At 38.0% G+C, this 23,529-nt stretch overlaps 1 protein-coding gene across 4 annotated transcripts in view; it reads left to right on the forward strand.

Moving 5' to 3' along the window:
* Positions 1-23,529, forward strand: part of LOC122817233 (collagen alpha-1(XIV) chain-like) — a 950,064-nt gene that overhangs the window by 195,984 nt on the left and 730,551 nt on the right. For all 4 annotated transcript variants that reach the window (XM_044090454.1, XM_044090451.1, XM_044090453.1 and 1 more), the window contains exon 3: positions 4,965-5,075. In XM_044090454.1, the coding sequence (XP_043946389.1) occupies positions 4,965-5,075 (111 nt within the window). The remainder of the gene's footprint in view (positions 1-4,964; positions 5,076-23,529) is intronic.

Genomic DNA, 23,529 nt, shown 5'->3' on the forward strand with positions numbered 1-23,529 from the left:
TGGCTGGAGTGTGGGGAGTGCCTTCTGTGTGGAGTCTGCATGTCCTCCCCATGGTTGGGTGGGCATTCGAAAGACATGCGTAAATGGGTGTGCCTTCGTTGAAGGTTGAACGCGAGCTGGCACCTCGGCGTTCGTGAAAATCTACTGCCAATCATTAGCAGACCAGAGTTCTGCTGTGGCGACCCCTAACCAGGAAAAGCCGAAAGACAACAACAACAACAACACTCCTCACATAGACATAGACATTTTTTTCATAAGTTCATAGGTAAATAAAAGCTAGCTGCCCTCATGGGCCATTTTAAGCCTAGCTAATTTTCTTCAGAGGTGCACCTTGTGTCTGTTAAACCCCTTAAGCTTTATGGCTAACCATAATCCCAAGAACATAATTTTGTAGTAGTTCATACAAAATCAGGAAATTAGACATTCTCATTTCTTACTGTCCCTCGAAACAACCTTTCCTTTATCATTAGAGATTGATATTTTGGTTAGTTTTATTCTAGGTCTGGAAATATCATAGGACTTATTTCTGCTTAGATCCACAGCATTTTTATATCATTTTTCCCCTCTTGCTTGCCTACCATCAAGCCTCTGTCTACTGGCCCTGAACCCATTCATTTCCTGTAATGGTAGAGTTAACCACCAGATGTACAAGAGCAAAAGACATCTGGGGGGGGGGGGTGCAACATTCAGGCAACCATTAGGGCGATTCATATCCTCACCAGCATCACAGCCAAATGGACATTTGTACTGGCCTGTGCCCCACACCATGTATGGAGGAGGATGAGCTCCTGGTGTTATCATGGGAACTCACAGACTCCCCCCCACCCCCACACCCTTGGATTGCATGTTCCTGTACACTTGGTATGAAGGCTACCACCAGGCAGTGGGTTAGTATCTGAAATGTTTTCATACAGAAGTCTTGAGGATATGTTTGGCCAAATGAGATATCTTCATATCAGTGACATGTGTGATGCCCTTGCACTGGCCCAGTAATCAAGGAGCCTCAATCCTCACCACTGGCAACACCTAAGGAATGTACACACTGGGATAATCACAAGCACACACACAGTAAAGTGCAGTTTCCCTTAAGAGTGCACAGAGATCACAGTCAGTCTGGGGCTAGTTTCTCCCTCTCTCTCCAGATCCCCAGTAAGACTCCCCACTGGCACAGCTGTATAGTTGACTCCTTAGCCAGAGTTCCAAACCAAGTCCTCCCAACACTATCTCTGTCTTTCCACTGCTTCATGTCCCTGTCCAAGTAGCTCTCTCTCTCACACACACACACACACACACACACACACACACACACACACACACACACACACACACACACACACAAATATACACATACACTTTGAGATTTGATTTATACACAAATACACACCTGGAAAAAGCTGACACAGGTTTACTAGCTATGCCCTCTTATGCCCAGACTATAAGGTAGTTATCACTGCCACCAGAACCCCTTATCAGCTACTTTAAGGTCCTTACCAAAGGGTGTCCAATCCTACTGTGTACTGTTACTATTAATCTAAATGGTAGTCTGACCAAGAGCAAGGCTATTTAGGAGTGGCCTGTACAGTGTCACCAAATACATATGCAAGTACTCTCAGAGCTTAAATATGTCTCACAAATAGCCACAATGATAGGTTTAAATATATTTAATAAATAATAAAAGAACAGGGCAATACAGACTACACAAACACACTTACTTCAGAGTTCAAAACCGCAGGAAATATTAAAAACACAATGAAGGGCAGTCTCAAATAAATACAGAAAACAGCTAAACTAATCTTTACTATATTCCTAACTATATCTAAAAAGAGTTACTATGCCATAAAAAACTTACTTACAGAGCAAGGCAAGTGCAGATGATGATGATGACTGGATGTTCTTGCTAGGTCCAAGACAAAATACAAAATGCACAGTATCTCTCTGATAAAGTTCTTAAATTAATATCACATTTTACTGCCCGATTAGCTTGGATGACATCACTTTTTGTCACCTGACTTCAGTTCCCAGGATAAAACAGAAACTAGCAGAATTTAACATCTCTGTGTTAAAAATGCATATCTCTCAGATGTTTGCAGATCTTGGAAGTCATAAAATAAAACACTTTTAAATTTGAAACCTAGTAATTATTTATCTTTCAAGACAGTACAAAAACTTCTAGCTCTAGACATTGTATCTGCTCCTGAACTGAAACTGAGAGATAACATCTTTTGTTTATGGCCCAGCTATAAATTAACTTAACCTCAATTATTCTTACATTTTGCAGGTTAATCTTTTATGTTCCAGCAGGGTACACTTTGGACACATCATAGCTCAGTACAAAACATACAGTTCTGTATAAATCATATCAATATTCACAAATGACATAGCATTATTTACAGAATTCCAGGTAGCTGGGCTGGCAATATTTCCCTATATCACAACATATATTGTACATATTTTTGAAACCGAAGTGTTTGAATCAAATGTTATCAACTCCACTGTTTAAGAAAATATGTTTTTCTCATTTGAAGTTGTCAGAAAAGGAGTATATTGCCTCTATTTTTTAAACAAATGACTGTTGTATTTTTTGAAGTAGTGATAATCTTGGAGATGATCGTAACACTTAACACAAAATGTAAAGGTTGCTTTACCTCCCCTGCACATAAAATATGTTTACAGCTATTTCTCAGTTTAGCATCTTTAATCTGTGTATTTGTGAATACATTTCACACTTGCCTATTAAATGCTACCAGCCTTTAGCTGATAATGGTTTAAGGCAGTGTTTATGTCACTTGCTACATATTTAAAGTGGGTGTGAGTTAAGGAGGAGCTGACTGCGGTGTTGATGGCTAGCCGAATGTCCTAGGTAATGGAGGAACCACACCTGTGCCTAGGTGTGTCAGGGCTGAGTGTGATACAGATCCATAATAAAGTATATGTGCAAATATATAGTGTAGGAAAATGCAAATTAATGTCAAGCACCTTGAGAGTGAAAGACTGGAGAAGTGATCAGTTAATACTGGTAAATCTGAGGCCTACAACAGCATCCAGGTGATGATACTCATGCTAGTATAAGACTTGAACAGACATGACCATGCTATGGAAAACATCCCATAATAACTATACAAATACCTCCACTGACTCTGAGAAGGACAGTGATTTAAGACAAATATAAACAAGCAGAGCAGGTAGAAGACTGAGAAGTGACTAGAAAGCCCTAGTCCACAGAACTAACTGAAAATAAATATTTAGCATTTTGTTATTGTAGTTGATAAATGATCTAACAGCTACTGCTTTCTTAGGTATTGTTCTGCCATTGCAAAGAGTACCTGACCTGTGGTTTGTTTCAGCAATGAGGCATGGTAACGCATTGTTTATTTAAGCAATAACCCACACCTGGGTGTGGGTAATGCTGGATTTACCCACGGTTGGTGTGGTTTGGTCACCAGGGTGAAGCCCGAGTGGCCAAACAAAGACAACCGTGGGTAAATCCAGCATTACCCACACCCAGAAGTGGGTTATTGCTATTGTGCAATGACATTATTTAAGAAAAGAAATACTTACTTTTCTTAAATAATGGCATTGTATAATGCCTCCTTGCTGCCCTTCTGCAGCTGTCCAGTATTCTGCAGCATTTCTGATGTACTGCACATGCGTATGGTTACACGGTACATCAGAACTGTGTGTGTGGAAGCAACGGAAAAAGGAAGATCTCTGTTGCTTTTAAAAACTTGTCTCGCTATGTTAAAAGAGTTTAACATAGCGAGATAGCTTTAAAAAAAGCAAGGTAGATTTTCCTTTCTCCTTTGCTTTTTTTGAAGATATCTCGCTATGTTAAACTCATTTAACATAGCGAGATAACAGCAACGGAGTTCTTCCGTTCTCCGATGCTGTCAAAAAAAAAAAAAAAGACTTATACAAATGGAACAAGTCCGGGCGACCGGACCTTTTTTCATTAGTATAAGTCTGATTTACAACGTGCATGCTGACCAATCAGCATGCACTTTTTGGAATATTAATGGGGGGTCGTTTTAGCTATTTACTCACATCCACTATGGTATCACATGGAAAAGCTGAATGACTTAACCGCATACAAATTCAATCAATCCCTGTAACACAAATGTTGAAGTGACCTGCAATCACAGAATGGGCCTTAGTGTAAATTTAATGTTAAACCTGTCTGAACTGATACAGAGATGTTCTGAGGAAATTAGTTCTCTGATAAATATGTACAAACTATACTGATGTAATTTCCATGAAAGTGCATAAAATAAAAAAGGCATTTATATCAGCATTGTTAATCAGTTAGTACAAGGTGGTTTGAAATGATTCTTCCACAAAATCTAGAGCAAATGTTTTGATGTAGCCTTTTACTTTGTTAGGGTGTTTAGTCAATTAACTTCAGTAAATAAACTACTGTACAAAGAGAAATGCATTTAGCCTCTGATACACAGACCAAATTGATAGCTCAGGAGCTTTAAATTGTCACTATCAGAGAGCTCTGTCCACTTATGTTTTCTAAGTACTGTGGAATTTGGTCATTAATGGTTTTCCTAGTGGTGGTGCTGGATGAGATGGTTTTCGATTTTCACTTGCCAGGCATTTATGGAATTATCTGCAGTCTTTCCTTCTCCTTTGCAACTGTTAGGAAAAAAGGCAGCAGTATGTCTTAGGTTAAGTTAAAGCATGCATCTAAACCATGTGACGATTGCTGGATTTCTGACACGTGACCAGATTACTGCTGCCATGTAAACAGCTCTACGCACAACACAGGGACATGCATGACTCATGGAGTGTTTATGTATGCACAACACAGGGACATGCATGACTCATGGAGTGTTTATGTATGCACAACACAGGGACATGCATGACTCATGGTGTGTTTATGTCACAGAATGAGCAATCAGTCTGGATGGCTATTGGGTCACAGACCACAAATAAACTGAGTGAATGTCCTTTTTAATTTGCAGGGTCTGGAAAACTGAAGCTAACAGTACTGTCTCAGGATCGCCTCCAGATGAAGTGGAAAGAAACAGAAGGCACTTTTACTGGGTACAAAGTTCGAGTGAAGCCTGCAGCAGGTAAGATTCTGATAAAAGTAAGCACCTAATTCTTGGGCTGTGGAAAGTCATGAAATGTTATTGATTTTCCTTACCATTGTATCAAGCATGCATCTAAACCTACACCTCTTAACTCCTTGGTACCACCCGTGGTCCTAACCCCAGCCCCATGGCAGCTCCACCCCCTTGCCCAATTCCCGGTGATCTGTCATTTATTTTTTGTTTTCTGGGTTAGTTCCACTAGGCTAGTAGCTCCTTTTGAGAGGATGGTATTTATGCTTCTAGGGGAATCTTTGCCAGAGCATGAGAGACCTTCCCCTACTTTTTTTGATAGGTGCCCTGGGTTCTTTTACATTCACATGTACTGCCAACAACTTAAACAGATGGAACCTCGGTTTAACATCTCATCCAAAGGATGATCTTCACTGATGGTAGAGGGGTAGAAGTTGAACAAAACCCACCCACTGCATAGACTCCTATACTCTACAGGTGTATTGTATCATGTATACAGTGTTTGGCCTTGAGTTAGGTATCACTCCCTTTATGGTCTTTGTAAGTATCTTATACAGCTACAACATGTAAATACTGCTGATACAGATACAATGTACTTATCAGACTAATACAATATAGCAATGTGCAGTTGTTACAAAGACAAGTGCACTGCTAATACGAGTAAAACATACCCGTACCAGTGATGTAGTATAATAGCACTAATACAGGCATATCACAGCTTACAAAGATATCTGTGCACTGCTAATACAAATACAACATATATGTAGCAGTGATGTAGTATAAATATAGCACTAATACAGGCATATCACAGCTTACAAATATATCTGTGCACTGCTAATACAAATACAACATGTCTGTAGCAGTGATGTAGTATAAAAATAGCACTAATACAGGCGTATCACAGCTTACAAATATATCTGTGCACTGCTAATGCAAATACATGTCTGTAGCAGTGATGCAGAGCAGCTAATAAACGGGTATAGGTACAGCGCACCATAAAACTCACCTGTACACAGATATACAAATATAGCATGTATGTAACAATGAGAGCATGCAGCTGTAGCACAGATATACACACATCACAAAACATTATCAGTATTTGTGCAGCTTCAGCTGCTACTTATGCAACTGAGTTGTCCTCCTACCTACAAAACCGTGTAGATCTAGCACTCCCCAGAGTGTCAAAGGTATGGAGACATTAAAGACCAAAGCACCTTGTTGGTCCACAAACATAAGTAAGATCCATAATAAAAGAAATAAAAATCTAAAGTTGTAGAACAATTCAGCTAGATGACTAATAAATAGCAGCAAACATGCCCTCATTGAACTCTTCCTGTTTCAACGTATCTCTAGGTTATGTCTCCGAAGTATGAAGGGTGACTGTTGCGATGTCCCTTTACAAAGGGGACCCTTCCAAAAACCCACTAAACTAGCGATCCATCAGCTTAATTAGCCTAATTTGCAGAACCAGGTAATGACTTCATAAACTATGATATGAAAAATCTCATACAGCCAGATTCTTAACAGATTTTATCAAGGGTACGTCATGTCTACCTAGTTTAATGAACTTCTTCAAGTAAAAAATGATGGATTTGGTGGATAGTGATTTTTCAGTTTATACTGCATGACTGGATCTGACCAAGGGTTTTAACACCATATCCCCTGCTGGTATTGCTAAAGCATCTAAATGTAAGTCATTATGAGGTAAGGTGGAGAACAAACTGGTTGAAAGATTGAGTCCACATAATTAAGATGTGAAGATCCACTTCAAATATCAAGAATATAGGGCCAGAGCCATAACTAGGGTGGGGCAAAACTGGGTGGCTGCCCCAGGTGCAGGTTGTCATGGGCCACAATCAGCCAGTTGCCTATGATATGGGAGTGTAGTGTCACTTTTACAATATAACTCTCAATTTCTTTGCTTACGTATTCTGGACAAAGCCACAAATAATGGAGGGGCAAATGTCCAAAATCCGGGACAATATTTACGTATTACTCTAATTAATTTAAAAGGTTAATAGAATAACAAGATTTTGCATTAACATGCATTTTTTTCAACAAAAAAGGTTAATAGAATAACAGGGTTTTGCATTAACATGCATGTTTTGAAAATGTTAAAGTATGAAACTCTAAAAGTATGGCATTATTGACTGACTGTAACACTCATTCATTTACCAGAAAATCACACATTTACAATGGAGAGGGCAAAAATGTGAAGCAAAATAAGGCAGATGTTGCCAAAAAAAAAGATAGTGTGTGGTAGTTTAAAGTGAAAAAATAATATGGCGCTCTCTCTCTTACTGCTTGCTGCTTCTTGCTCTTGCTGTGGGATTTGAAGTCTTCTTAAGACACTCAGTCTTGCTGGCTGGAATCAAAGTCTGGTTATAGTTGCATTCACAGTCTGTTGCATACAGAAACTTGCAGAATATACACTGATGAGAGAATATACTTTGCAGCACTTGTCTTTATGAGCAGTAACCAATAACTTTTATAATAAACCAAACTGGACAAACGTTACAGCTTAAAAGTACTGTTCCAACTTTACTTCTCATATAGTACAGATGATGTGAGAGATATAACATTTACCTCAGGACTTGTGTCCCTACCATACCTCTAACATAACTAGATTTAATACAGACTTTTTATACATATTTTAGTTAAACACACACCCTCTTGGTTTTGGAAAGATACTGGCTTGATGACGCAAATGCTAACACATCTGTTCTTGTGCAAATGCTGATAAGTGGAGAAAAGCATATTTTTAAGGAAACACCTTGTGGATAAACACGTCTTATTTTTTTTTTAAACTTTCTTAGAAAAACATGTCCTGTTGTCCAGTGAAAGCAGATTACATTCTTGTCATGTCTGTAAGAAGTCAGTTTTCTTGATCTGTGTGTGTCTTATTTTTTTAAGCCACAGTCATTTAGTATGGTTACTGATCACATTTTACTAAACTCTGTTTCTGTATTTAAGCAAACTTTTTCTTTCAGCATATTTACAACAGAATTAATTTCAGCCTCATATTCATAATATCTAACAATTCCCTCTGTTTTTAAACATACTCAAAACATTTTATACTGATATGTATTTTTTATCACATTATATAGTCTTTTGATACAACAAATCAAAATGCAATTTTACATAGTTAATACAGTGATATTAAAGTATTACTAACAAACTGAATGTATTTAACAACTTTTTCTTTTGCAGACCATTCTGTGAAAATATTTTATCAGTTATGAGCTGTGTCTGCTTTAGTTTAACTTGATTAATTTATTCTTTTGCAATTACAGAATTTAATTTATGACTTAGAACTGTTTCATTAACTCTTTGCAACTTGTTGAATTAACTATAAGAGACAAGAACCATGTGCTACTGCAAGCATTTATACACTACTGAAAATATACAGTTTCAATGTCATTTTAACCATAACATTATGATCATGTCTTTGAACTGCTCATTAACATCTTAGTTGACAGTGAAGTGAACATAAAGTACTGAACTGGGCTTAGATAATAAATATTTGAAAGCAATTATTTTACTGGGGTAAAACCAGTGATATTACAACTTGACAAATTACTTTTAAACTTATTACAATGTATTCTGTACAGTATGTATTTACACAGACTGTTTGCTATTCATGCATTCCAATCTAGCAGCTATCCTGAACCCATTTTTTTTAAAACATGGTTTTTCACACATATTCATTGCTAGACATTAATTTAATTTGTACTGAATTCTTCTGTATTTGTACATACAAAGACTATAAAGTAAATTTAGTCTAATCTTACAAATTTAATAGCATTAATATTGCCAAAAACATATTGAAATAGTGACCAATCTTGTTCAATTTTTTTACATATCTTTACTCTCTCTTGTATAGCTGTTATCAATTTTAAGCCATCTCTTGTTTTTTTTTAAAACTATCTCTTGTATAACTTTACAGTTTAACAGGTTGTAAATACAATTTAATACTAAAATATCTTATTCTGTCAGGTTCAATCTGTTTACCAATATTTCTAAACTCTCTCTTGTATAGCTGTTATCAATGTTAAGCCATCTCTTGTTTTTTTTTAAACTATCTCTTGTATAACTTTACAGTTTAACAGGTTGTAAATACAATTTAATACTAAAATATCTTATTCTGTCAGGTTCAATCTGTTTACCAATATTTCTAATGCATTAATACCTGTTTTTTAATCCCCCTAAAAGAGTATTGTCAAGAAGGAACGATATATTATTTCCGAAGACATTTTTTATTGCTCCTGAAGCTTTCAGGAGTTACAGTCATTTGGTGTTAATGGTGCAAGAATGCAGTGCTGGCATTTGTTAATGAAACGCTGGTAGTACATTTGCAGTCATGGCTTAGCTGAAGTGCTGTACAACTCAATGTGTGCTAGCAAGCTGCTTATTACATTTCTTCGGTTAACCTTTGTCACTTGTCCTGACTCTGTCCTACTGTTATTTATTACTCTGACCCTTAATGGATACTAACTCACTTCATTTCTCAGCACTTTGTCTTAACATTCTTTGTCCTGATATCATCAGAGCCCTTTATAATTCCTATGACCTGCTCATGCTACCCTGTCTGTCTCCCAATTACTCTTCTGTCATTTGCATTATCTCATTCTGTCCCCCATTACTCTCCTGTCATTTGCATTATCTCATTCTGTCCCCCATTACTCTCCTGTCATTTGCATTATCTCAATCTGTCCCCCCATTACTCTTCTGTCATTTCCATTATCTCATTCTGTCCCCCAATTACTCTTCTGTCATTTCCATTATCTCATTCTGTCCCCATTACTCTTCTGTCATTTGCATTATCTCAATCTGTCCCCCTATTACTCTTCTGTCATTTGCATTATCTCAATCTGTCCCCCTATTACTCTTCTGTCATTTGCATTATCTCAATCTGTCCCCCATTACTCTTCTATCATTTGCATTATCTCATTCTGTCCCCGATTACTCTCCTGTCATTTGCATTATCTCATTCTGTCCCCCATTACTCTTCCATTATCACATTCTGTCCCCCATTACTCTTCTGTCATTTCCATTATCTCATTCTGTCCCCCATTACTCTTCTGTCATTTCCATTATCTCATTCTGTCCCCATTACTCTTCCGTCATTTCCATGATCTCATTCTGTCCCCCCATTACTCTTCCGTCATTTCCATGATCTCATTCTGTCCCCCATTACTCTTCTGTCATTTCCATTATCTCATTCTGTCCCCCATTACTCTTCCGTCATTTCCATTATCTCATTCTGTCTCCTGTCATTTCCATTATCTCATTCTGTCCCCCATTACTCTTCCGTCATTTCCATTATCTCATTCTGTCCCTCATTACTCTTAAGTCATTTCCATTATCTCATTCTGTCCCCCCATTACTCTTCTGTCATTTCCATTACCTCATTCAATCGTGCTGATCTACTTCCTCTGCTTACACTTTACATTAGGAGGGTGGAATAGCTAGTCAGTTTATGTGATTTATCCACCCTAACATAAAGTGGTACCGAATATAACTGTAACTCTAGTAAGTATTTGCGATGCTTAGTCCACTGACAAGGGCTTGTTCTGTAGATCTGCATTTGCTGGCATTTACCAATTAAATCATCACATTTACGATGGTGATTTGCTGTTCAGTTCAGATGCCATTGCCATGAACTTGTGTCCTTTTTCATTCTGTCAGCATGCGTTACACTGTTGGTCTTGTGCTCTGGTTAGAGCAGACAAATGTTGTATTGAAGATCATTGTACAGATGACATGGTGTATATTTTGTAGGGTCTATATTATATTTTCAAAAGTTTCAAACATCGAACAGTATATGGTTGACACCATATGAGCGATGTTTAAAATTTCAAAAATATAATAAAAAATAAAAATAAAAAAATATACTTACCTAAAGGCTGTAGGCAGAGGGGCAAGCCCTCCTGCACCCCCATGTAGGGGGCTGTACCCCCCACACCCCCGCTACATAAATATTCCTACTCTGAGATCGCACTGCATTGAAGTAAAGGGAACATATTCCCTATGGCAATTTCCGTGTTACGCGCATGACGTTTTGACAAATCGGGTTACTCAATACGCATTCACCATTTACAATTTTCGATCACGCGATAGGAACCCTATTTTGTAAATATGAATGCCTTCATCACTTAATTACTGTTAATGTATATCCCTGTCTTCTTCTTTGTCATAGTACTACTTTGCTATAACAGGAGGCTAGTTTGTATTTTAGTGTAGAGCTTAGGTTTGTAAGGAGAGGTGAGCATATAAGAAGGTTGAAAGCATATAGGATGAGGCTAGGTTTTTTTTTCCTTTCGCTGGGTCTGTAAGGTACTGTTTTGCCCTATAAAGGAGTCAAGTTTCTGGTGGGTCTTTTTAACTGTTTGAAGAAAAGTTGATCAAATTTAAGATTGTCATCTATAATAATGTACACTAAGTTTAGTGTTATTTGTGGATGTAACCAAGAAAGATTGTTTTTTATGGAGATAATGTTTTGTGCTGAAGAGCATCAGTTTTGTTTTATTGGGATTAAGGAGCAGGTTTGAATTTTTCATCCAGGTTTCGATTGGAGGAAAAATAAATTTGGGTGATTTCTTGTAGTCTGGTTATTGTGGGGGCACACATATTAAAGCTGAATCATCTGCATATTGTACTATATTTGCTTGGTGTATGGCAGTGTAAAGTTTCTTTATAAAAATATTAAAATGAAGGGGTCCTAATATAGAGCCCTGAGGGGCACCTGTGGTAACTGGAAGAGAGGTCCTGTTGCTATTAGACCGTTGTTGCCTTCCAGATATATAACTAAGGAACCATTTAAAGGAGGATGGAGAGAGACCTACAGAAGAGAGTTCAGTGAGTAAATGTTGGTGTGATACAGTGTCAAAAGCTTTGGATAAGTCTAGGAATGCAGTTGATACTAGGTTGCTATTGTTCCTATGCTGGTTTCTAATGTTGGTGAAGTGAAAGAGGGTGGTGGTTGTGGTCTGGTCAGGTCTGAGACCATGCTGTGTTTCAGAGAGCAGATTATTTGAATTTAGATGATGTAGAAGCTCTACATGAATAAGGTCTTCAGGTATTTTTGATAGGGGAGAGGATTGTAATGGGTCTGTAGTTATTAAACTCTGCAGATGTGCCACCTTTGTGGAAAGGCATAATAATGTTTTTTTTTTCCCAGATAAAAAGAACATCTTTTTTAGATAGGTGTATTTATCAATATAGAGACTCGAAAAGCAATTGCATCTGCAGCCAGTGGTAGTCTGAGGGGAGGTGGTCAGCAGCTATGGTGGTTGCTTTTAGCTTGTGTCGGAGTGTTTTAATGGTAGAGGTGGTAACTAGGCTGAAGTGAAACAGCTAAGGATATTTACTAGAGAGGTCTGTCAGACTGAGAGGGTAGTAGAAGTACTAATGTTTGTGAGGGACAGTATAATCTGTATAAAATAGTTATTAAACTGTATGGGAATTGAATCAGTATTATTGTTGGATGTTGGGGTTGGAGTGGTAATTTAGACTGGATATAAAAGTTTATTTATGAATGTCCAAAGAGTTTTGGGTTTGTTTTTTTAATGTTTATTTAGGAGGATGTTTGCTTGTCATATTTTACTTTGGTATTTTGTCCTATTATTTTGTTGCCTGAAAAGTTGAAATGTATTTTGTGTTCTATTTTTGAGCCACTCTTTCCAGGGTTTGTCACGCTGTAGCATTAATTTCTTAGTTTCTTTAGTTAGCCATGGTGCAGAATTGGATTTGACCCTTTCAGTATGTACAGGGGCAAGTTATTGATGATTTGTAGGAGTATCTCATTGAAGTGTGAGACAGTAGAGTCTAAGGGCACAGATATCAGTATTTTCCAATTATATTCAATTAAGGATTTGATAAAAGTGTGCTGGTCATAGTTTTTTTTTGTTACGGACTTGGTTGTAAATTATATGTTTAGCTTGAATATTGTAAGTTCTAAGAGCTTAAGTAGGTTGATGGTAATTTATGCTGTCACTTCTGATCACGTCTTCATTGTAAGTGAACTCGGTCTCGTGGTTGAATAAAAAATGTATCAGAAATGAAGGACCTGATAAAAAATAGGAGAAGGCATCTTTCTCATATTCGATAATCACAATAAGCCTTAATAGGAGAATTATGCCCAAAAGAAAGGCTGATACCCCACCTGTTAATAGTGAAATATATAGCAGGAAACAAAAAAAGCTTTGAGCTGCATACATGCTTCAATCCCTGTTAGGTACTTCCCATGCAGGTCCCATTCTGGTAGTGGGAAGATCTGATTTCTCACTGGCTGATTTTCTGCTCTTTCGGAAAAAAAAAAAACGTGCCTGAGGTTTTCTTAAGCACAGGTTCAAGAATGTCCCAGTTGTCCTTCTCCTTGGCCCACCAAGACTTTAAGAATGCCTGAGTATGTCAGCTCCCTGTATCTTCTATTCTGGAACTCTACTGCCTGCACTGGTAGAAGGGATGGTATCATTTTTTGATGTTCTGTCTTTTGCTGGTTCTGTTTTTCCCCATTCCTTTGTGGGTGTTAACTCAGACAGCTATGGAGCAGGCCCAGTTAACTACATATGGTGGAGTGGGGGAGGTTGTTTCCCTTCTGTTGAGAGGGAAAACTCTGCTGCTCCCTCTCCTTGTCTCAAAGCTTGAGTTTCTTTGGTCCACATGGCCTTAAGTACACCTTTGTTCACAGGATGCCATGGGAAGGGATCCACTTCAATGCTTTTTCTTCCCTGGAAGAGAGCAGCCGATTGTGTTCCGGTTTATGGTGTGGGTGGCATGCTGGTTTTGTGGGACAAGATAACACCCTTGAGACATGTCAGGTGCTGAGCTATGAGGTAAACTAGGTAGAAAAATAAAACATCACTATCGTCATGCCTCAGGGTGCTGGCATTGATTGGCCTCATATGGGATTCCTGATAATTTCCAGTAAATCCCCTTGAGTTCCATGGTAGCAGTCCTTGGGATGATTATTTTAAATAACTGGTGTGTCTTTAGGCTTCTGGGCAGGTGTCCTGCAGACATTCCCAGTGGGGCAGTGATTATTTAGGGGGTGGATTGGTGGAGAGGATAAAAAAAGCATTTTACAAGGTTTGCTGGCCTGGTGACCCTATTAGCATAAAGGAGAGCATGCAAGTGAACCTTGTATGCTCTACTTGTAGAAAAGACATGCCAGCCACTAATATTCATGCTACCTTATCTATCCTTCTAGTGCCCAGGCTGCTAACCAAAGCCACATGGTCTCACTTCACACCATCAGGGAGCTAGCCTTCTTGGGGTAGTGGACCCATACTGGGATCTACTTCACATGACTGAAAACTCAAAATACTGAATTTCATTTGACTGAGAGCACAATACCTAACTTTCAAAATACTCAAAACTTATTTGACCGAGTCTCATTATATCGAAAGCTTACTATGCTGAATTTCAAAATAGTGAATTTTAAGCCATAGACATGCACACCTACAACACCAATGACTAACTCTTTCCAAAATGTAAAAACTACTTACTTAAGCTCTTAACAGAAAACGGATGATATAAAACCAAACTAGGTGAGGCTGTGCCCCCCCCCCACACACACACAACTATATATACTAATTCCAGGATCACACTACAGTGGGGAAAATGGCATACACCTTTTACTTACCTTACAGTACTGTACACACTGCCAGGAGTACACAAAACTTCTGCCATACTACTTTACATACTTCACATAAAAATGTAAAGAGAATTACTCACATTTAGAAACACTACAACACTACTTTCAAAGCTACTGTCGGTATTCTGACAGTCGGCACTTTAAGTTACTGTAATGTTTCTTATCACAAGCAAGTCACAGGTGAAGGGAAACAGACATCACATCTATGGCTTAAAACTCAGTATTTTGAAATTCAGCATTGTAGGATTTCAGTATAATGAAACTCAGCCAAATGAGTTTTCAGTATTTTGAGTTTTCAGCCATGTGAAGTAGACCCCTATATGCAGCATGGGCAGCCCGGATGCTGTATCAAACACTGCATCATATCTGTACCTCCATGTCAAACCCAACATCACATCTTTAAGCTCCCAACAGGCACATGATCCTACCTGCAGTCCCACTTCACACACATCCCTTATCTGCTATCCCACTGCAGACCCATCAATGATCTGCACTTTTTCTATAAAACTAAAAAGATTTGCTATCTCTGTTTAGAAATACAGTCTCAGTCCTTATGCCATATCATCCCTACATTCCAGAAACGAAACTATACCTGAGCTCAAAGTTCAGACACAAGTTGCCTACACTCATGTCCAAACACCATATTCCATTTGTGGTCTCAGTTCACACAGTACAATGTAATATTTCAAATACAGCATTGCACTGCAGTCCTGCTACATCATGCAGTAACATTCCAGTTCCAAGTCACACTTGAAATAAAGCAGTGAAACTCTACCTCTGACCAAGAGACCATCAAACCTACTTTATAGGGGGGTGAGATCTGATGTAATATTTTAGAATTATACCTTTCTCAGACATGTTATAATACCTTTATGTATAATATTATACATGCATTATTAACTCAGAAATAAAACAGTGTATTACATCAGTACTGTTAACTCAAATAAAACATCACACCTTTATTTTAATATCAGAAACACTACCATCACCAGATGCACAGTAAACCAAAGTCAAGTTTTATTCTTAAAGATTTAAAGTTAGAACTGTAGAAATGAGTGCGTATGTATACACACACACACACACACACACACACACACACACACACACACACACACACAGATTTTAATGTAGGGCCTGAAATCATATTGGATGAAAACTTGGTAATGAGGGTTTTAGTGCCAGTTTCATTTGCCTGGTTTTGCTACTTCTTTTGTTGTTTTGTAATATCTGGAGTTTATACTACTTTGCAATTTAGACTGTTTTACTCTGATGCTTTTATCAAAGTATTAATGTGTTACATTTCATCATTGAGAAATGCAATGTTTTCCTTTTTGAGTTTTGAGAAGTATTTTGTGTGTGTGTGTGTGTGTGTGTGTGTGTGTGTGTGTGTGTGTGTGTCTATGTGTGCGTGTCTGTGTCCATGTGTGTGTGTGTGTGTGTGTGTGTGTGTTTGTCTATGTGTGTCTGTGTGTGTGTGTCTATGTGTGTCTGTGTGTGTGTCTGTGTTCATGTGTGTGTGTGTGTGTGTGTGTTAAATGCTGCACTTCATAGGATGTTCCTTTATCCATGCAAGATGCTGGCTTAGTACTGATTGCACAAAAATTCATAAACCATGTAATGCAACAGACCCAGCAGCCTCAGATGACATTTTGTCTTCCTAGTTTCTATAAGTGGAAACATGTTTATTTGTTGCCTTAAGACAGGAATGGAACACTGTTTTCATAAGTGATAACATTTCCTGCAGTACTTCATTCTTTTCCTCTATGTCATACAAAGGTGCATGTCCCAGACCTGCTCCCTTTCTCTGGAATTTATTTGACCCTCCCACCTTTCTTACAAAATACCTGACATTTGGCAGTCAGGTACTAGTGTGCCTTGAAAGATTGCTTTTCAGCAGGTCTCTGCAAAGCCTTTTGACAACTAAGAAAACAATGTTAGAAAAAAAGGGAGTTTTTTGTATTATGTAAAAAATAAAAAATGAACAAGCACAGGAATTTGTCTAGTTCCAACCTCACCAATACGAGTGTTTGAGAAAAAATAAAAAACAGAAAAACTAGTAGTCTTAAAACTTTGTTGATGAGCTTAGTCACAATAATTTCCAAATATTATGAAACCCAGGTAGTGATCCAAAGCCTTTATTCGTTACAGATGAGTAAAGTCTGTGACGAATAAAGACGTGTTGCTTTGGAATGCTACATGGATTTCATGATTTTTGGAAATTATTGTGACTGAGCTCTTCAGTGAAGTTTTAAGGCTACTAGTTTTTCTGTTTTTTTATTTCTTCTGTATTATGTGCTACATGCCTGATACGAGATTCTGTAGGAGAGATAAGAGATGGAGTCATTTAACATCCTGGTGTCTGAAAGCCGAAGCACTGTAATGTATATTACAACAGTCTTGTAGAGAAATGTAAAGCAGGAAATGATAAGAAGTGAAAATAAAAAAAGATTCTTGATTTTAGCTACAGTTTATTGCACACTGGACTTACTTTGGGTAAAAAATGGTGTTTATATTTTGCCCCCCTCCCTGCCTGTTGCTGTTATCTTGTACAGCCCTGCCATAATGCTTATCATAATTATGTGGTGTCATTCCACAGAGCCCTAACATTTCAAGCTGTCCCATTTTACTGCTATAATATGTGTTACAATGTTTCATAACTCAGTATCTGCTTATAATAGTTAATGTAACTTGTTTGTTAATACAAGGGTTCTGCTCTTCATCTATTGCAGGGAGATGTCATACAATATACAGTGTCACATCTCACTACCTAACACATTAAGGGATGAAAAAAAATATTTAGGTCTTCAGTCTTATAAGGGTAGGGTACTGCTTTACCCCAAATATGGGATTTACACCTGCCAGCTACCACTTGGGTATCCTTTGCTGTAAGGAACTTTTATTTAAAAAAACTCCAGAGATAAGATACATTGGAGACAAATACCAATAACTAAAATTAAACCAGTGTACTGGAACAATAAAGTGATGTGTATGAGTTCCAAATCTATCAACAAAATTGTATTTCAAAAGTTTAGTTTAGTTTAGTACCTAGTCTAATGATTTCATCTTTACTAAAGTTTTCTGTTTAAATAAAACTACATCTATCTATGTATATACACAAACAATCATACCAAAATAAGCACCAATCAACCTTCATGTTCTAACTACATGTACAGTCAAGGTTAGGTGTCAGTATTTTAAATGCAAATAACATAATGATAATTGAATCTGTCTTCTAACCTTTTCTTAAATAAACTTGTATAACTGCATAGCTAGTCATTAATAAATAAAATCAGACAAATAAGAATACATATAGAACTGTATAACTTGAATGTATGTACACGTGAATGGCAACTCATCTGTCCTCTTGCGAAATATTACTAGACAACCTTATCTGGACTGTGTTGGAGAGACCACTACCTTGTTTAGCATATTGAAATGTATGTTTAGCCCTATGCTTTTTCTAATAATCTTCTTCATCTGCCCTCTCTGCATATGGGTCTTTGTAATGCTTCAGGCTAATAGCAGAAACATCAGCTGCCAGAATACATTAGATTGCTTTTGTGGTGTAGCTTTATATTTTTGTTATATTTTTCTCCCAGGGTCACCGCTGAAAACGGGCTACTTGCCCAGTCAGACTCTACCCGGTTAACAAATGTAAATAAATAAAATAATTTCATTAAGGTTTATGAAGCTTTTCACCAAATAATCTAAACTTTTTTTTTTGCACTTTTGTTAGAAACATAAAACTTACATCATCATTAATGTTAATTAGGTTGTGTTAGGTTTATAAATGTAAGTGCTTGCATGCATGTAGAAATGTATGTAGGGTTAGGACAACAGAAAAGAAACAGGTCAACACAGCTAACTCAAAAAACATACACCAGCCATGGATGATTAAGAATGCAGTCTTAGAAAAGGAATACAGCAACTAGAGATCAAATCCAAAAGGGCTTTACATAGTATTTATGCATTTCTTTAGTTGCTGTTAGCAAGGAGAGTTTAATGGATATTGCTACAAGTGGTCAAGATGAAATTGCTTGAGGATCAGTTGCCAGAACTAAAGACACCAAAATGTGAAATTATGCCAGTTGCCATTTTCCATAAGAAATCACATCTAGTGTGATTTCTAAGAGTATAACAGCAGTAGTTCCTTTGTGTTGGAATATTTACCCCTACATAATGCGTGTGCAACTTTGGAGATGGTATATATAAGTTCAGCAGTGTTTGGGAGGCTTCACATTAGGAAGCTTACCCCTGGCAAAAAATACTTACATTTTTATTTTTCAGCCTTGTATGTTTTAGATATTAGTTTTTAGTTTTTTGTGTGTTCAAGATTTCACAGAATAATTTAATTAGAATTAATGGTACCACTAGCATAGCAAGATTGAGGTGAAGGGTGAACTCCCCTGGCACATAGTGCTATGGGGCATGATTGGCAGATCCCCATCAGTCTTCAGTGTATTACCAGCCTCTAGAAATGAATGCCAGTACTACATTTGTGGTCATAATTAAAGTTTTTAACACACCGTGTGTGCCATGAACTGTAGAAACTGCTTGCTACGAGCATTACAAACAGTTTGCTATATTTAAAAATAAAAGAAGAGCTTTTTTACAGTCTAAGTCCTTTTGAGCTCTGTGTGTATAAACTGTGGCAACTGCTTACTATAAATGTAGCAAGCAGTTTGCTACAGTTTAAAACAAAAGGAAAGCCCCCCCCTTCCCCAACTGAAGAAGTTTTTATTCACTCTGTATGTGGCATAAACTGTAGCAACTGTTTAAATGGTTTAAAGAAGAAAATAGTTTTTTTTATTTTGCTGTATTATTTTGCTCTTCAAGTCTAAAGAGCATTTTAGAAGGGGCACCAGTTCCAGAAACAGCTCTGGGCACCAGAATATATAGCTACTGCACTGAATGGTGCTAGAGATGCTTCTCTAAAGTATGGAATCCTTGAAAATGAACATTATCTGTTTTCTTCACAAAAGGTAAGAAAAGAGACGAGACATATTAAGGCACATCCACTTTCTGAAGATGTTATTATTAATTTATTTTTAAACTTACTGAACATAATATTCCTCCACAACGCTGAGTTGCATTAATGGAGTAATTTGTATTTTTCCTTTAAGTGGTCAATGAGCTTCCTTTGAAATGCTTTTAGATCTGTAAGTTGTCTAATTTGTAATGGGATCCTGTTCCAGTCTGCAGGAACATTTTTTCTGAACCTTCTTCCTGGGATTGTCAGACTGAATGAGGGTTTGTGAATAGAGCATTGTTATCTTGGTTTTCAGGTGCATAGTAAGAGTGTTTCTTTTGCAGTTTGGATCTAAGGAAGCAGCAGTAGTTAGTGTTCAAGGAAGATTTTGTAGGTAAGATGTCCTCACCCATTAAAATATTACAGCATGAAAAGAGCTGCTATAAACATAATTCAGAAAAGAGCCATTCAAAGGATGCCACCAAATTGGAAAATATTATGTTACTAATCCATGTTCTTCTCGCTGTTCAAAAGGACAGTGAATCATAGAACATACTACAAGTTGATTGGCCTAAATGAAGCTATCCCCTCAAAAATCTATCAGATCATCATGGTATGGCTCATCTTTCCCTGTCTGTGTAATGGATATTGGATGTGCTCTTTAGGTATCCAAGATGCCAGTAACTACATCAATACTGTTATCTACTCCAAGAGTTTTCTGTTTCTGACTATGAGCCAGTCATTATGATTTCTGGACTGTGCCTTTTGGACTGACATCAGCTCTCGGGGTGTTCACCAAATGTATGTGCATAGATGTAATGAATTAGAGGCGGCAAGCAATGATGGTGTTTTCTTACTGGATGATAGGTTCTCGACTAGTGCCTCATTGGATTGGTTGATATCTGCATGGGAGTCTCTTCTCAGTATCTTTTGGTCATTAAGGATTACAGTGAATGCTGCAAAGTCTTAGCTGAAGACTTCTAAAATACAGACATTCACAGTCCACAGCAGGTGCTATTTTGTCATGGATGTGATTCAATGTTCATATGTCTGAGATCTTTGCTGTGACAACCTACAGGGTCCCTTCACAAGACACTTTGTGCAAGTTTTTCAGTGGACCATGACAATTCAGTGGTCCAAACTTACAGATTATAAAACACTTCAAGTCATAATTTCCAGGGCCTGTATATCACACCTTAGGTGATGGTCTCACTCTTCAAACCCAGCTCTTGGAAGCTCAAGACAAGTCTCCACTCCTGTAGTGGCTGTACCTAGAGATGCCTCTGCCCTGGGTTAGATCATGTTGTTAACACCAGACTGTTTAAGGGGCATGATCACAACTGGATATCATTTTATGTCAGCATTCTGGAGATGAGGACCATCCTCCTCACAATTCATGACTTTTAGGACTCCCCAGTACAGGTTGCAATGACAATCCACACATGGTAGTGGTTTTGTTTATGTAAAAAACACAGGAATCTTGCTCCTAATCTCTTTGTCTAGAATTATTGAGGATATAGGCTATGCCAGCAAACTGCTTTCATTTTGTCAGCCACATTTCTGGTGAAACTGTTTCTCTAGCAGACAAGCTCAGTGATTGCTTACTGATGCTTTGAGAGTGGTGTGGTCTGTCAGCCCACTAGTAGAACAGATGGTGATGCATCTCTGGGAATCTTTTATTACATCTTTCCTTCTCCATTTAACACCAAGTGCAGTAACTTCTTTTTCCTGATCCCCAATCCAGGGGAACATACGGGGGTGCTCTCGTCTGGCAGAGGCCCCCATAATAGCTTTACAATATCCCCCATTTCATCTTATCCTGAAGTTCATTCAAAAAAAAAAAAGATCAATTCCAAAGTCATTGTCATGGCCTCATTGTGGCCTTGATAAATTTGCCTTCCTTTTCTTAGGCCTTATCTACTGGAACAGAAAAAATCCAAAATCATTCTCATAGCCTCATTGTGGACTTGACAAATGTGCTCTTGTTCAAATTACCATTTGTATTAATAGTAACATTACAACAGTAAGATTGTACACCCTTTGTTAACGGCTTTAAATTAGCTGATAAGGAGTTGGCTGGTGACAGTGTTAACTACCTTATAGTCTGGGCAAAAGGAGGCATAGCTAGTATACCTGTGCCAGCCTTTCCAGGTGTGTATGTATGTATGTGTGTGTGTGTGTGTGTGTGTGTGTGTGTGTGTGTGTGTGTGTGTGTGTGTGTGTGTGTGCGTGTGTGTGTGTGTGTGTGTGTGTGTGTGTGTGTGTGTGTGTGTGTGTGTGTGTGTGTGTGTGTGTGTGTGTGCGTGTGTGTGTGTGTGTGTGTGCGTGTATAAATCAAACCTCAAAGGGTATGTGTATCAGCTAGTTGGGCAGGGACACAAAGCATTGGTTGGACAGAGAGGGTGCTGGAGTTCTTGGCTTGGCCACTCAGCTGAGATCTCAAGTCTGTAGTTGTGCCACTGGGGAGTCTTATTGGGGATCTGGAGAAAGAGGGAGAAAACAGCCCCAGACTGACTGTGGTCTCTCTGTGCTCTTTAGAGAAATTGCACTTGATGCAGAGACCTGCATCTGGTAATACAGTGTGTGTACCTTGGCATCCTCCCAGTATACGTCCCCCACTGTTGCCAGTAGTGAGGATTGAGGCTCCTTGATTACTGGTCCAGTGGAGCATTGTCACCCCAACTACAATTGAAGAGCTGAAACCATGTTTCTGGAAAATACTCTTTCCAGTAGTTATTACTTCAGCTGGGAGAGTTTCAGAATCGCAAGACTTGTGTGTAAACCCTCCATACCCCATTTTTCCCAAGAATAGCTTTCTTTTGTTAACAAATCCATTTTTTTCTTTATGATCACATTCCCATTTCATTCCTAAGGTGGCCCATGATGCTAACCTGAACTAATCAGGCCATCTGTATGCATTCTTTCGAAATTACTCAAATGGGCAAAACTATTTGTTGCATTGAATAATGTTCTCAGGCAGCTCAGATTTTAATATGGTTAGAATAAAGTCTTTAATAAAAGACACAGTTATTTGTATCTTTCTACAATAAAAATATCTGTTTATAAAGTAGCATTATCTAAATAATTCACTGACTGCATTAACACAATGGCTACCTTTTAGACCTTTTTCTGCAGGGCAACCTTAGATGACAACTGTGCACAATTTTTCTGGGTTTCTCTAAGCAGTTTTGCAAGATCCTACAAACTGCATGTCATCTGTACAGCTAGGTCCATCTTTGTGGCCACAGTAATCAGAGGCATGTTCCTATGAGGAAGATCACCTGGGAAGATGAGCCTGGCACTCTTTCTAGCAATTCATGAGGATGGACCTCCTTATGTCATACATGAAAGTTATGTACCTACTGTGATACAGATCTGGAGGAGCGGATCCTCACTTATCTAATGCTGCTCATCGTTTGGCAGTGACTTCAGAAAGTTTGAAAGGCTTTGCTTGCATCTGAAGTCATCCTTGGCATGAAAAATAAAATGAAGTGTTATTTTGTACTTGTATTCCTTGTTTTCATTCATTCTCGAAGACTTTGGTGCTGTTTATTCTTTTTACTGCACTTGCTTAGAGTTGTAATTTGCATTTTTTTCACTACTGTAGGGGCTGCTGCTCTGCATTTGCAGTACTGTAAATGCACTGCAGCTACTGTTTTAAGTACTTTTAGACATCTGTTTTTGTGGTTCCCTAATGCTTGTGCTCCAAACCAGTCATTTTGCATTAACAGGGTCAAGGTTTGCACTTTTTCTTGCAGTTAAAGGGCTGATTTCACTTATCTGAGCTGGGAATTGCTGATGGAAAACGTATTGTGTGCTTATCTGATTGGCCTGTA

This window comes from Protopterus annectens, chromosome 12.part0, assembly GCF_019279795.1.
Source record: "Protopterus annectens isolate FY-2018-M chromosome 12.part0, PAN1.0, whole genome shotgun sequence".
In the NCBI taxonomy this organism is placed as follows: Eukaryota; Metazoa; Chordata; order Ceratodontiformes; family Protopteridae; genus Protopterus; species Protopterus annectens.